Source organism: Balaenoptera ricei, chromosome 16 (assembly GCF_028023285.1).
Source record: "Balaenoptera ricei isolate mBalRic1 chromosome 16, mBalRic1.hap2, whole genome shotgun sequence".
Classification (NCBI taxonomy): Eukaryota; Metazoa; Chordata; class Mammalia; order Artiodactyla; family Balaenopteridae; genus Balaenoptera; species Balaenoptera ricei.
Window position 1 is genome coordinate 117,511,013 of NC_082654.1, and position 16,719 is coordinate 117,527,731.

At 40.0% G+C, this 16,719-nt stretch overlaps 1 protein-coding gene across 2 annotated transcripts in view; it reads right to left on the bottom strand.

Moving 5' to 3' along the window:
- The window catches only part of SLC16A9 (solute carrier family 16 member 9), a 65,181-nt gene that overhangs the window by 22,496 nt on the left and 25,966 nt on the right, over positions 1-16,719 (bottom strand). For both annotated transcript variants that reach the window (XM_059899405.1, XM_059899404.1), the window contains exon 2: positions 13,101-13,333. In XM_059899405.1, the coding sequence (XP_059755388.1) occupies positions 13,101-13,296 (196 nt within the window). In that variant the 5' untranslated portion in view covers positions 13,297-13,333. The remainder of the gene's footprint in view (positions 1-13,100; positions 13,334-16,719) is intronic.

Sequence of the window (16,719 nt, forward strand, 5' to 3'; positions counted from 1 at the left end):
AAGCATGCTCACCAGAATGGCAAAAGACAGACAACAATAAGTGTTAGCAAGGATGTGAAGCGATCACAACTCCCATAAACTGCTAGCGTGATCTCCTAAAGTGGAACACAGCGCTGTATAACTCAGAACTTCTACTTCTATGTACACCTACACCAAAAGTCATGGACATAAATGGTCACAGCAGAACTAGTCATAGTAGCCATCACCCACAGATCCAGATGTTCTCCAGTAGTAGAAGGTATAAGTAGATTCTGGTGTATTCATACAATGGACTATCATATGGCCATGAGAATGAATGATCTACAGCTACACACAGTAATGCGCGCGTATCTCACAAATGTATGTGGAGTGAAAGACACAACAAGAAAAAGTACACATTGTGGAATTCCAATCATAAGAAGTACAAAAACAGACAAAATTAATCTATAGTCAGAAGTCAGGATAGTGGATCTTTGGTAGGGGGTAGGAAGCTATAACCAGAAGGGAACACAGCCCAACTTCTAGGTACTGCTAACGTCCTGTTTCTGGATGTGAATGTGCTCATTACATGGGTATGTCTGGTTTGTAAAAACAATTCACTGAGCTATACTCTCATGATGTGCACACTTTTCTGTACATATCTTAAAACATTTTAGGAAACCTCAAATGGAGAGATAGTGTCACCCATCCACAGTCTCACTGTTAGTAAGTGGTGGAGCCAGGATCTGATGATCCCAAGCCCATTCTTAGAATAACAGAGAGTCTCTTAAGCACGTATTTAAAGACCAGGTTATGAACACTGAGATACCACCGGCTTTCAATGCCTAGAGCCATCCCACATTCCTCCCTGGTCATGAACTGGCCCCTGTCATTTCAAGCCCTCTTGTGTGAGCCAGTATGGAAGAGCAGACTGATATATTTACATGACAGAGGGGAATATTCTACTCCAGTGTTTTAGGAGGAAAATCCATTTGAAAGACCAAACTTATCTGACAGTTGAGCTATGTGTATACCCAACGAGAAACACTTAGATACTTCAAAAATAGAAATGATTTGAAGAGTCAAATTTCATAAATGGATGTTGACATCATAAAGTCATGACCCTTCTATGCTGTTTACCAAACTGTACTGACATTGACAGTCAGTGTTTACAAATTTAACAGGCACATGGAATTGAAATAGATATTGTTACTGGCATACTTGAAAAGTTTCAAGTTTCATCCTCAAAGCAGGACTTCAAATTTATGCTCCTTAATGCATGTTAACTCTACAAGGAAACGCAAAGTTTGGGAAGATGGGGGTGGGGTGAAGGGTAATAATTTTCACAGCATGTACCACCAAAACCACTATTTTATCAAATGTATAATATTATCATCAATTTTGTGATACATTCTTAAATCATGTTTGCCTAATACATGACTCTTTGAATAAAACTAAGCCTAAGGAAGAAATGAGCAGAAGTTCTTTGACAGATGAAAACAGCAAATTGAAAACTGGTTTTAAAAACTTCTCACCTCACACCTGTCTGGCCTTTATCAAAAAGATAACAAATAACAAGTGTTGATAAGGATGTGGATAAAAGGGAGCCCTCATGCACTGTTGGTGGGAAGGTAAACTGGTACAGCCACAATGGAAAACAATATGGAGATTCCTCAAAAACTTAAAAATAGAACTACCATACGATCCAGCAATTCCACTCCTGGGTATTTATCCAAAGAAAACAAAACCACTAATTGGAAAAGATATATGCATCCCTATGTTCACTGCAGCATTATATACAATAGCCAGGATATGAAACCAACTTAAGTGCCCATCAATAGATGAATGGATGTGGTATATATATACAATGGAATATTACTCAGCTATAAAAAAAGAATGAAATCTTGTCATTTGTGATAGCATGGATGGACCCAGAGAATATTATACTAAGTGAAATAAGTCAGACAGAGAAAGACAAATACTGTATGATTTCACTTATATGTGTAATCTAAAAAACAAAACAAATGAAAAAACATATTTAAACAGAAACAGAGTCATAGATACACAGAGTCAGAGAACAAACAGGTGGTTGCCAGAGGGGAGGGGCGTAGGGGGAGAGAGAAATAGATGAGGGGAATTAAGAGGTTAGAACTTCCAGTTACAAAATAAATGAGTCACAGGTATGAAATGTACTGTGTGGGGAATACAGTTAATAATTATGTAATATCTTAGTATGGTAACATACTGTAATTACACTCATTGTGGTGATCATTTTAAGATGTGTAGAAATATCAAATCACTCTGTTGTGTACTGGAACTAATATAGTGTTGTAAGTCAGTTATACTTCAAAAACAAACAAGCCAACAAAAAAGCTCATAGAAAAAGAGATCAAATTTGTGGTTACCAGAGGTAGGGGATGGGGGAGGGGGACTTGGATGATAGTGGTCAAAAAGTATAAATTTCCAGTTATAAGATAAATAAGGGGGCTTCCCTGGTGGTGCAGTGGTTGAGAATCCGCCTGCCAATGCAGGGGACACAAGTTCGAGCCCTGGTCTGGGAGGATCCCACAGGCCGCGGAGCAACTGGGCCCGTGAGCCACAATTACTGAGCCTGCGCGTCTGGAGCCTGTGCTCCGCAACAAGAGAGGCCGCGAGAGTGAGAGGCCCGCGCTCCGCGATGAAGAGTGGCCCCCGCTCGCCGCAACTAGAGAAAGCCCTCGCACAGAAACGAAGACCCAACACAGCCAAAAATAAATAAATAAATAATTTATTGAAAATAAATAAATAAATAAGTACTAGTGATGAAATGTACAACATGATAAATATAATTAACACTGTTGTGTGTTATACATGAAAGTTGTTAAGAGGATAAATCCTGAGAGCTCTCATCACAAGGAAAAAAATACTTTTTTCTATCATTTTAATGTTGTACCTATATGAAATGATGGAGGTTCACTAAACTTACTGTGGTAATCAATTCATGATGGATGTAGGTCAAATCATTATGCTGTACACCTTAAACTTATACAGCGCTGTATGTCAATTATATCTCAACAAAACTAGAAGAAAAAAAATTCTCTACTTTCACACCACCACCTGCTGCTTACTTAGAGGAAAAAATCTTGATGTCAGAGGTTAAAGACAAAGAATTTTAGAGCTGAATGGGGCCTTGGAAAGGGTCCAAAGACCTCATTTTAAAAATGATGAAACTGTAGTTCAGAAGGATCATGTGATTTGACCAAGAATCCACAGCTAATCAATGACAGGGCTAAGGCCAAAGTCAGCCCAGCATTCTTCCCAATTGAGACGTATTTCCATTGGCACCTTAATGTTTTTCTAGAAATATCAGTTAAAAAAACACCTATGTACTTTTGTTAATATCTTACAGCCTAAGTAATTTTATGAATTTACGGAAGATGAAAACATGACACTTATGCTCATTTTGGTGTTTAAAAGTTTAGAGCAAACTATTTTATTCTCATCCTCAGAACCAGGGTATTTCTAGACTCGATTTACACAGATTTAAACCACAATAGCCCCAGGTTTCATCAATAACAATTAGGGCAAAGTATAACTGGAAGTGACCACTAAGTCACATCGACAAAACTGACACATTTATGTGTTTAGCTCTTCCTAGTAACAGGCAAGTTCTCCAAGATGATAAACCATAGATTACTCCTCAGCACTGGACTAGTTTCAATTCAAGAGATTCATTAAATCAAAGGACTACTGTCAGGGGAGATTTCTTATGAGGCTTCAGGTCTTTTACTTTGCAGAAGGGACCTTTGGAACAAAAGTTAGTTAACTTGTAATATGAACCAGTAACTCCACTCCTTGGAATCTAGAAAATTTTAGAAAAAAGGGAGGGAGGAACGTCATCACTGGGTTGCCAATTTTCCTATTTTAACAAGTAAAGACATTTTTAAATGTAATAACTATCTATTATCACTTCCATTCCATTAAAGAGGAAGAAGGAATATTTTAATAAGGAAGTAGTGAGAAGGATACAATTTCAGAGTAGAATGGAAGCCAGTAAGAAGATACTTACACACACACACACAGACACACACTACATATCACTGCCTTTATATTCATTTTGTCTTTCATAAAGAGTTTTCTTGAACTCACGGTTGTATGTGTATTGGGGTTTAGGGGCCATTATTACTATTACTACCTTCTGTCTGGGTGATTCATCTTGATTGGTTGGATGAACTGAAAATGCTAAGTAGCAGAGCTAGCAGTCAGAACAGAAGACTGGTCTGAGGATGGCAGGCGGCAGGTGGGGCGCTAAGACGTATGCAGGGCTCTTAAAAGATATTCCACTCTCCTGCATAGTAGCCTGGCAACATCTTTGGCACAATGCTGACACGTTCCCTCAAAAAAGGTAAGAACCTATACATTAGGGAGTAACTCTATAAACCAAGGGTCCCCAAGCCCTGGGCCGCAGACCAGTACTGGTCCCGAGGCCTGTTAGGAACCGGGCCGCACAGCAGGAGGTGAGCGGTGGGTGAGCGAGCGGAGCTCCATCTGCCACTCCCCATCGCTCCCCATCGCTTGCATTACTGCCTGAACCGTCCTCCCACCCCATAGAAAAATTGTCTTCCACGAAACCGGTCCCTGGTGCCAAAAAGGTCAGGGACTGTTGCTATAAACCAAAGTGATGAATGAGGAACGAAAGGAGGATGCGGTTGGGCTTTCAAGCCCTACAACCTCTTAAATACAAACGAAACAAAAACATAAAATCATTTGTTAATGGTCATCTGCAAATCAGACTGAATGATATCATTCTCAGCCAATGAAGGGAATTAAATGAAGGAAATGAAAATGAAAACTCTTGCGGGAAAGGCGTTTTGTTATGATCAAGGGTGAATTAGAAAATGAGAAGGATGAGAAGATGTGATACATATATACAATGGAATATTACTCAGCCATAAAGAAGAACAAAATAATGCCATTTGCAGTGACATGAATGGACCTAGAGATTATCATACTAAGTGAAGTAAGTCAGACAAAGACAAATATTATATGATATTGCTTTTTGTGGAATCTAAAAAATGGTACAAATGAACTTATTTACAAAACAGAAACAGAGTCACAGATGTAGTAAACAAACTTATAGTTACCAAGGGGGAAACAAGGGGAGGGATAAATTGGGAGATTGGGATGGACATATATACACTACTATATATAAAATAGATAACTAATAAGAACCTACTGAATAGCACAGGGAACTCTACTCAGTACTCTGTAATGACCTACATGGGAAAAGAATCTAAAAAAGAGTGGATATATGCATATGCATATGTATAACTGATTCACTTTGCTGTACAGCAGAAACCAACACAACACTGAAAATCAACTATACCCCAATAAAAATTAATTTAAAAAAAAAGAAAGAAAATGAGAAGGGTGAGTTGTTCTAAGGAAGTCAGAATGATGTACACGTTAAGGGATGAAATTGTTTCCTTTAGCCCTTCAGGGTAATGTGGGAAGAAATGGAGTTAAATTTTTTGCTGGCTATTAAAATTAACGTGGAGGAAGAATACACATCTTGAAAAGTTTGCTAGTAACATAAATTTCGGTCTGCATTAATCAAACAAAAGAGTAGATATTTGACCATTACCATTCCTTCACTATTCACCAAGCATCCGTTAGAGCAGCACTGCTGCGAAATAGAAAGATAAAGAGCCACACATGGAATTTTAAACTTTCTACTAGCTACACTAGATACATAAGAAGAGGTAAAATTGATTTCAATAATATATTTTATCCAACCAACTACATCGAAAACATCATCATTTCAACATTTCAACATGATTAAAGAGATATTTTACACTCCTTTGTTTTGTACTAAGTCTTTGAAATTCACTGTGTATTTGTTACACTTAGAGCACATCTCATCTTGAACTAGCCACATTTCAAGTGCCCAACAGCCACATGTGGCTGGTGCTTACTGTACTGGACCACACAGCACTGGAGTCTCATATCATGGCAGATAAGGACACAGAGAAGAAGACACAAAATTTCTGACCTAGACCAAAAGGCAAAACAAACACATATCAAAACCTAAGGCCATGGGCAGTAAGCACCAAAAGAAAGGTTCAGATCATGTGTTTGGGGATTTCAGAAAAGGGAGATCACCATGGGCCAAAGAACTGAGCCTTGAACTGGGCTGTGAAGTATTGACAAAAGAGATGAAAATACACTCTAAATGCAGAGAAGAGAACCATAATGTGGTTCTCCAATTTGTAATTTTTATAAGACAGCTTTGGAAAAGAAATTATTCCCTTTGGGAAAGAAATCAACTTCCATGCACTTCTCTCTCCCAAAAAGTTTCAGAGAGTCCCCAGAGTGGTAGGATGGCCAGGCCTACTGTCGTTAAGTAGGCTGACGGTACAATGAGAAATAAATTACAGCAGTAACCAGGCTGTGTGCTTGTAGCGCTGCAAGGATTTCCTAAGAGAGCAGATTGATTAGGCCCACGAGTCCTATCCCTCTACTTACAAGGCGGGGAGCCCAAGAAACTGGCAGGTTTCTCACTTCTTACTCCCCACCCCCCCACCTTTTTTTTTTTTTAATTTTTGGCCACACCCCACAGCATGTGGGGCCTTAGTTCCCCGACCAGGGAGGGAACCCGTGCCCCGCACTGGAAGGCGGAGTCTTAACCGCTGGACCGCCAGGGAAGTCCCTGAGACCAGGAATTTTAAGTTCATCTTCCTGAGGAAGAGAAAGGCACTACGGAACCACACCCACTCAAATCCTTGCTCTCCAGTATACGGATCACCTTGCTTATCGGTTGCTTTGGGGTGTATCATGTACATTTGCCTTCTTCAAGTCAGCAAAACCTGCCAAGATTCTCACCAAACCCTAGACCTGCCTAGCACACTGGGAACGGGCCAATGTAACAGAATCTTTGTAGGAGGCAGGAATTCAGTCCTACGCAAGGAGTTAAGAGGGGGCAAAACTGTATAGATATGCTGAAACCCAGCTCTGCCAACACGCACAACTCAGGCAGCAAGCCTGTTGGCTATAATGACTCATTATATTAACCTGGAGATAGATGTACTGACTCATTAGGGATTTGAAGGTGTTTGGAGGAATTAAAGACAAAAAAAAGAGAGAGGGAGGGGACTGTTAAATCTATTTGGAGTACAAAACTACAGAACAAAAGAGCTCCCTGCTGTATCAGCAACTCTGTGGTCAGAAAAATGGTCCCACCCTTCTTTTTGAGTGTGAAGAATAACACCCAACCAAAGAGTGCTTTCTCCCAACTTAAAACAATATGAGGCCATGATCGCCCTTTAGTTCAGTTACCTTCCATTCCTTCTGAATCCTTCAGGTTTCGACCAGAGAAATTGAACCAGAAGAAGACTTGCATTGAGAGATGTATTGCAAGGAACTGGCTTATGTGGTTTTGGGACCTGGCTAGGCAAGGACAGCATCCACAGGACCAGGTGTCAGGAAGGACAGATTGGAACTCTCTCCCATAGGATGAAGCTATAGTCGTAGGCTGGATTTCTTCTTCTGGAAAAGCTCATTTCTACTCTTAAAAGACTTTCAACGAATTGAATCAGATCCACTTAGATTATTTAAGATAATCTCGCTTACTTCAAGTCTTGGAGCACATCTATAAGATACCTTCACAGCAATACCTCCATGAGTGTTTGCCTAACGGTGGAATGCAGCCCTAGCCAAGTGGACACCTACTATCACACCTCCTAACACATCACTCCTTCTCCAGCCAAATTTACTCTACCAGACTGCATCACCTGCAGCGCGATGCCAGGGCTTTGCATACGGGGACTCTGCGTGGACTGCCCTCTCCCTGCCCATGCATCTGGCCCAGCCCACCCTCCCTTCTGGCCCACTTCACAGCCTATCTCTATAAAACTCCAGAGACTGCCCTGTTCTTGCTATTCTTGGTAGTTGTGGTGAAGTCTCAAGGCATTACTACCCTTTTTTCCTGTCTCTTCCCTGAGACTCTAAATCCCTTATAGCAGAGATGGTGTCTGGGCCTCCCTAACACACAGGAGAAGAGACTCTCTGAGTGTGTGCAATGACGGTGTATAACCCAGGGAGGCCGAATCCTTGATATTCAGCTTTATTCATCCTAAGGATCATCTGGAAAAACAATTCAGATGAGAGGTCTACTTCTTAGTATTTTCTCAATTACTCAAGTTTCAAAGAGAAAGAATTAAGATTATAAAGAGTGTAAAGTTAAGAATTGCATGTCTTTTCGTTATTCTTAGCTACTGTCCAAATCTGGGTTTGTTAAAGACAATGGGTGGGCCTTTAAATTCCAGATGCTTAGGTACAATCTTGACAGCTCTCCCTCCTGCCCATCCCCCTAGAAATGTCTTTGTCTTTCAGGCTGAAGGGTCCCTTTCTTTTGCAGATTCCACAGTTTGGTTGGGACTGCCTGGGAGAGTAATTTTATTTGTGGGGGATTATTGTTCTTTAATAACTAATATTTGTTGAGTACCTACCATAAGCCCAGCACCATCTCAAGTATTCTACATGGCAATCATATAAGGTAGTTACTTTTATTTTTTATTTGTTTATTTTTTTGGCCGTGCCGCGCAGCATGCGGAATCTTAGTTCCCCAACCAAGGATTGAACCTACGCCCCCTGCAGTGGAAGCGTGGAGTCTTAACCACTGGACCACCAGGGAAGTCCCAGGTAGGTACTTTTATTATCTCCAATGTAAAGATGAAGAAACAGACTTAACAGGTTAGAAAAACCATTGCTTGGTTGTCAATCTTTCTCTCCTTTTTTTTTTTTCCAATCTTCCTCTTAGACAGTGTGTTCATCTTGGGCAGGACACTAAACCTTAAGGACAATAATGCCTATTTCAGTGTGTTGTTATGAGGATCAACCAAGATCAAGTAAGTGAAGGTGGCTGGTATTGAGCCAGGCACACAAGGGGCACTTTTTGAACTAAAGGGGGCAAGTACATGAAAAGTAGAATTTGTATGTTGCTTAGCAAATGTACTTCTGCTGTGCTTGCTTAATTATAAATCTCCAGAGGTTGGATCACAGAACTAGTCAAGGATGACACTTACCAGGCCTTCTCTGGATAAAACTGGGTAAAGAAAACAACTCATGTTTCTCAGCTATGATATGGCTTGCTGCATCAGAATCATCTGGGGAACTAGTTAAAAAGAAGATTCCTGGGACAACCCTCCATCCCCACCTCACAGCACTGATGAGTAAGAAATTGGCTTTTTAGACAAGCTCAAGTAATTCATATATACTCCTGAATTTAAGAGCAATTATCAAAGATGTATTTATGTAAATATATACACACACATATATATATAAATTAAATTAATTTTTATCAAAAAGAATGCAAAGATGTCCGTTTATGTGGTTTTTCCCCAGAATTGGGGCCACTGGACACAATTTGTCATGGTTTAACATGGCATACACAGTGACACATTCAAGCAGAAACCTACAAGAGTTCCCTTTATAAATATGTCAACACCAATATACATTTGAGAATCATCAAGAAGTGCAAGACCGCAATCTAAGTAGAGAGGGCTTAAGCCAGTGGTAGCTCCCAACTGAAAATCACTTTGGGGGCTTGACAAAGATTCACGTATGTGGGCCCCACTATAGACTTGACTGAATTAGAATGTCTGAGGGTCAAATCCAAGCATTTATATGCTGAAATCTTTCTACAGATGATTCTGATTATCTCCCTGGTTAAGAATCACTGACAATCATGATGAGATGTACTTTTCCTATTTCCAAGGTAGTAGTGATCCGTTTGTTTTTGTGTAGAAGAAAGTTGTCAACAAAGTAGATGATGAATGCGGCTCAAACACCGCTAGACCCCTCTTGCTAATACTGTATTACATAGCTTTCAGGATTTGTCCCTTAATTTATGCTATGAAGAGCCAAGGGAAGCCAACAACACAGATACGCAGTGGCCACTAACTAAAGTGCACACAGGCATGTGCACAAACACACACAAACACACACCCATACGTCTTAGCTCTCCAGTCATCATTTTTTTCTCACTGCTTCCTCATTCTGGAACCCTTTAGTCTCCGTATTCTATGTTTATCTACAAAAGCTTTGATTAGCTGCTTCAAGTGTCTTCTCATCTAGCTGAAGACACTGAAGATAAGTTACTTGCACAAGGTCCCTCAGCTACAGGGTGGTACAGCCAGGACTCAGATTAGCTCTGACTTCAGCCCAACACTCCCCCAGTACTTGTTCATTCCCTGGACGTTTGGTGGGATGCTCTCTCTCTCTCCAGACCATCAAGCGGGGCTGGCCTCGTAGGCACGCAACCAGTGCAGCTGCACAGGACTCAGCTCTGAGAAGGGCCATGCACTTGGTTTGCTGCCCTGCTGCTGCTGTCTTGAAATTCTTAACTTTTTTAACTGGAGGCCCTGCATTTTCATTTTGCTCGTGGTATTGCAAATTATGTAGCTGGTCCTGCCTACAAGTGAAGGGGGCTGCTTGTGGCCCCTGAGATAGACTAGTCCATCCACTTAGGAACTTGCAGAAAGTGGAGAGCTGCAGTTCAGTTTTCAGAGTCTCAGCATCAGCTCTGGCCACCAATACCCCATCCATCCCTAAGAAGATCTCAGCTTCCCTGAACACCTCAAACCCTCAAGTCTTACCTGGACAGACTTCCTGAAAAAGAGCTTTGTTCTCCAAGTATGTGCTGACGGAGATAGCATTTCAATTACCCTTTGACCCTTGCTGGAAGGCAAGGTAATTGGATTTCTGTTTAACTTTGTACTTGCTAATAGAAATGATGACTAATTGGGACTTCCCTGGTGGTCCAGTGGTAAAGAATCTGCCTTCCAATGCAGGGGACTCGGGGTTCGATCCCTGGTCGGGGAACTAAGATCCCACATGCCACGGGGCAACTAAGCCCACGCAACGCAACTACTGAGCTCTTGCGCCTCAATGAGAGAGCCTGCGTGCCGCAAACTACCGAGCCCATGCGCTCTGGAACCCGCACGCCACAACTAGAGAGCCCACGCGCCCCGGAGCCTGCCCAGTACAACTAGAGAGAGAAAACCTGCCGCCACAACTAGAGAGAAGCCCACGCGCCACAACGAAGAGCCCGCACCACAGTGAAAGATCCTGCATGCCTCAACGAAGATCCCGCATGCCGCAACTAAAACCCGACACAGCCAAAAAAGAAATGATGACTAATTGGAAAATATTTAAAAATTCTCTTCTCACCAGATTATTTTCTAAAAATGATATTCTCAAACATATCAATCATCATCCACTTGTACTTTGACAGCTTTACAAACAATCCACATTTTGAAAAACTCTTTCAAACAAATCTTGGCAAATGTTGCCTGCTTTGCTGACGTTTATAATGACAGTGTTATTTCCATTTGTTCAGTTACGTTTAGTTCTCTTATCTGACATGGCCAGATGATCTAGCATTGTTTTTCAAGTCTTGTTTTTAATTTAACAAAGTAATTCATCAATTGGAAGCAACTGTTTTTGTTTTGTTTTGTTTTAAGAAGTCCCCTTTAGTGATCAGGAAAGATAACAGATTTAAAAAGAAGGAATGGCCAATGCATTTTCTTTGTAAATCATTTTAGAGCTGAAAAATACCTTATAAATCACCACATTCACTGCCCTTATTTTCCCCATAAGAATAGAGATTGTGATTTGCTCAATGAATCATGTAAAGGTCATAGCTCAGGATGAGACTCCAGGGCTACATCTTAGCATATCTGTTCTTTTTTAAAAATTTTTATGGGGGTATACAGTTGATTTACAATGTTGTGCTAGTTTCTGCTGTACAACAAAGTGAATCAGTTATACATATTCATATATCCACTCTTTTTTAGATTCTTTCCCCATATAGGCCATTACAGAGTATTGAGCAGAGTTCCCTGTGCTATACAGTAGGTACTTATTAGTTATCTATTTTATATATAGTAGTGTGTATATAGCATGTCTGTTCTTAACTAGTTCCAAGTAAGTTAGACTGATGATCACTAAATACTACTGCAGAGTTCAAACTACGACTCCAGAAATTGAAGTGCATATGATTTTAGTCCTTAAAAAAAAAGCCACTCTACTGTGCTCTCTAAAGATGTTAAGAATCACTATTATATCATACTTGATAAATGTTTATCAAGAATATTACTTTTGGGGCTTCCCTGTTGGCACAGTGGTTAAGAATCCGCCTGCCAATGCAGGGGACACGGGTTCGATCCCTGGTCCGGGAAGATCCCACATGCCGCGGAGCAACTAAGCCCGTGCGCCACAACTACTGAGCCTGCGCTCTAGAGCCCGCAAGCCACAACTACTGAGCCTGCGCTCTAGAGCCCGTGAGCCACAACAAGAGAAGCCACCGCAATGAGAAGCCCTCGCACCGCAACAAAGAGTAGCCCCTGCTCACCACAACTAGAGAAAGCCCGCGCGCAGCAACGAAGACCCAATGCAGCCAAAAATAAATAAATAAATAAATAAAATTTAAAAAAAAAAGAATATTACTTTTGGAGACATTTTATGAAGGTCACACAAAATGCATCACATACATCTTATACATAACACTATATTTAAATTCTTAATGTCATTATCATCGTGAGAAGGGACTACTCTTCGTCATGTCCAATTTTTCTTAAGAAGGTGACACAAATGTAGGACATGCAATCTGATCACAGTGTATTCGAATCAGAGAGGAGTAATTATGAATCACAGAGGAACTGTTCCCAGGACTGCTGAAAAATGTTTGGTCCTTTGGTCACCAGCATTCATCGGACATACCTGGATCACTGCCCTCATGCCCCTGCATCTTTCTTATTTGTGGAAACATGTGTCTCACGAGACTGAGCCTCTTAAAGGCAGAAATGATGTGTTTGCCATTCATCCTTTCATATCCAGCATCTAGCACACTGCCTGGCACACAGTAGCAAATAAATATATAAAGGAATGAATGAATGGACAACTGAATCTCTGATGGAATTCCTGAATTGTCACAAAGATTTATGACAGTGAAAGAGTAGTTTATGATCTCAGTGAAGGCAGCAAAGTAGGTGCTATACTTTAAAAAAAGAAAATAGCCTCCTATGTCTTGCACAATGTGAATGATGCAGAAAACGTAATTAAATGATTAATGAGTGAGGAGAAGCACAAGTTTCTCCACTTACTTGCAAGCAAGCCAACTCCACTTGCAAGGGATCCGACCCAGGCTGTTTTTCCCTTCCCTTCACCAAAGGCGTCCAGCCATTCTATGTACAAGACTCCAACAGCTAGCGGAGATCCGTAACACAAAAACTGAGTAAAGAGGGAGGCCAGTACAATCACCCAGCCCCAGCCACCGTCAGGTGGCTTCTTAAATTCCATTGTAATGTGAGATCAAGGCGGTGTTTCTCTGTAGGTCCTAAGCAAAAACGAAAAGAAAAAAAGAAAAGCATATTTAGAGTGTGGCAAGGCATGGTATTTTAGATTAAAAATATCTCCTCCCAAATTGAAACATAAAAAAAGTTCTCTAAAAATATAAGAGGAAAAGGATAAAACATCATCGATATACCAAGTTAACTTTAAAATTTTGATTTCTGATTTGAATAAGTAATACATCCACATGTTTCCAAAAAGATGTTTTTTATATCATAAAAAGGATAAATTTGGAGTTTGGGATTAACATATACACACTACCATATATAAAATAGATAACCAATGGGGACCTACTGTATAGCACAGGGAACTCTATTCAATATTTTTGTAATAACCTAGAAGGGAAAAGACTCGGAATCACTGTGCTGTACAACTGAAACTCACATGACATTGTAAATCAACTATACTTCAATTTTTTAAAAAAGGCATACATAGAGTGTAAAGTCTTCTTCCCAAACTTGCCCCCATTCACCAGGTTCCCACCCCAACCCGACCACAGGAAATCACTGTTTTTGGTTTCCTGTCGCACGTTGAGTTCCCCAGGAAACACTCTTACTTAGCAAGAGGAGGTTTACTAAAAGTGTTCTCTTTCTATGGAAGAGACCAGACAGCAGCAGGAGAAGGTAAATTGCCATGCAGCTTAAGGAAGGGGATTTCTAAAGTTGGCTGACCCTTCAGAGTTGCCCTGAGTTGGGGATGGGAAGCTGGCCCTTCACACCCCCATGTTGTTAATTCACTGACTGCAGGCCACCCCAGAAGGGGGCATGACCTCAGGTGAGGTGACTCTCTTCAAAAGAGGCAATCATTACCCATGGGGTTTGTCCCCTGAAGGCCATCTGTCAGCAGCCCTTCAGCTGCTTCAGCAAGAAATCTTTCATTCCTAAGGGGGTCTGGAGGCAGCACATCACAATGTTCACACCCGAGTATCCTTCCAGAGTTTCTTTATGAGTATGCAAGCAAAACCAAGCAAATAGTCTTAGATTTCCTTTTTTCAACAAAAAGTGGATATCATACATTCTATTCCATGCCTTGTTTTATTCACTTAACATCTTTGGGAATGCTTCCCTATCAACACATAGAGAGCATCCTTAGTCCTCTTTCTTAAATACACACATATGGCTGTATACTTGTTTGTTTGTTTTCCTTATTGAATAGGCAAAATATTCACATGGTTCAAAAATGAAAAAAATGACAACAAATACACAGTCTCCATCTACCTAGTTCCCACCTAACTTCCATTCTCTCCACCAGTAACCAACGCTTCTTGTTTCTTTTATATCCTTCCAGAATTAATTTATGAGTATATAAGCTAACTCATATACAGATTTCCTCTAATTTTTTACACAAAAAAATAGCATATTATATACATTGGTGTGTGTCTTGCTTTCTTTCACTTGACAAACACCTTGCAATGCATACATAGTAACGTTCCTCGTTCCTTTCTTTCTGCTACATTGTGTTCCAGTAATTCTTAATTCTTTAACCAGTCCCCATGGCTTCCAATGAAAAACAATGCTGCAGTGAATAACCTTACATACACATTTATCTTCCTACATACCTGTCAGGAATTGCTGAGTCAATTACAAATATACATTTGTAGCTGTAATTAACATTAGCAAATTGACTTCAAGGGATTAAACCGATTTATATGATCCCCAGCAACTTTGGGCGTGTTGTGAAACTTCTGGATTTTTGCCAATTTGTTCGCTTTAAAACAGTATTTCATTATAGTTTTAGTTTGCATTTCTCAGCATTCTCTGAATGATGTGTGTCGTTTCATAGGGGAAAAGCCATTTGTAATTCGTATCTAATTCTTGGGAATATATGGGTGTTTCTGGATTTTTCTTTCTGTTCCACTGATCTGTCTATTCACTCACCATACCACATTTGTTTAACTACTAAGTCTTTTTTTTTTTTCCAGCCGCGCCATGAGGCTTGTGGGGTCCTAGCTCCCCGGGCAGAGATTGAAGCCACGCCCTCGGCAGTGAGAGTGCAGAGTCCTAACCACTGGACCACCAGGGAATTCCCTAAGTCTTTTTAATATATTTTAAGTTCCAGTAGAAATAGTTCCTTCCCTCTCTCTCCATCATTGCACACCTTTTCAATATTTTCTTGGTTCCTCCTGTTTGTTTACTTTTTTATATGAACTTCAGAATCAGTTTGTCTGCTTCTAAAAGAAATCTGATGGTGTTTTCATTAGGACTGAGTTAAATTATAAATTGATTTAAGGAAAAATACTCCTTTTATGATGTTGAATCTTTCTATCTTCCATTTCATATCTTTCCATTTGTTCAAGTCTACTTCTGTGTCCTTAGTGTTTAAAATTTTCCCCAACAATACTTTTTATTTTATTTTTATATATCTTATCCTTTTTGCTAATATTATAATTGGGCTTATTTCTTTGATTTGTCTTCTGTTTGTATGCGTAAAAGCTATTAATATCTGTATGTTAATTTTGGACTCCACTACCTTACTATAAAATCTCTTGTTTGAAGTAGATTTTTGGATGATTCTCTTGGATACATACAATCTATAATACAATACAGTTATATAACCATCTACAAACAGTGGTAGTTTTACCCCCTAACTTTGGATTTTTATGCATCTATCTAACTTCCTTCTTTTACCTTTGCGTGGGACAAGCATCTAGAATAATGTTAAATAATAAGAGTACACATCGTTGTCTAGTTTCTAAATTCAATGGGAAAGCCTTCAAGTGTCATGGTGCTGCTCTGAGGCTGAGATAGATATATTTCACAAAGTTAAGAAAAAAAGTTTCTACTTTTGAGTATTATTATAAAGAATGTTTATTACACTTTTCTCAAATGCATTTCCAGTGCATAGGGAGATAATTATGATTTTCTCCTTTTAATTTTTATTGTAACAAAATCTGTATCTTATACTATTGAACCATCCTTGAATTAGTAGACTAAATCTTCCCTGGTTCATGCTCTACTTTGATTATGTCAGTCTATTAGGGGGAGGGTTAAATTCATAAGTGAGATTTGTCTCTTTTTGCTTTTAATTTTGACTAGGTTTTGGTATCAAAATGATATTTTAAAAGAATTTGAAAACATTCATTCTTTGTAAGTTCTGAAACAGTTTACATGGCAACAGATTTGGAGGCCCAAGGCCTGAACTTCCTGCCCCCAACAGGGCCTCCCACTTAATCTTCACCTCCTGTCTCTCTTCACCATGCCAGGTTTACAGTCAGGTTCAACAGTCTTCTTTGGCCACAGATTTTGCCAAACCATCCCCTTGGCTGCAGTTTCACCAGATAATAGGTAAAGAGAGTAGGAACACCATTCATCCATTCATGCATATCCCTAATTAGATGGTGAGGCATTTGGCTACCTTAAGAGAGTCATAGTT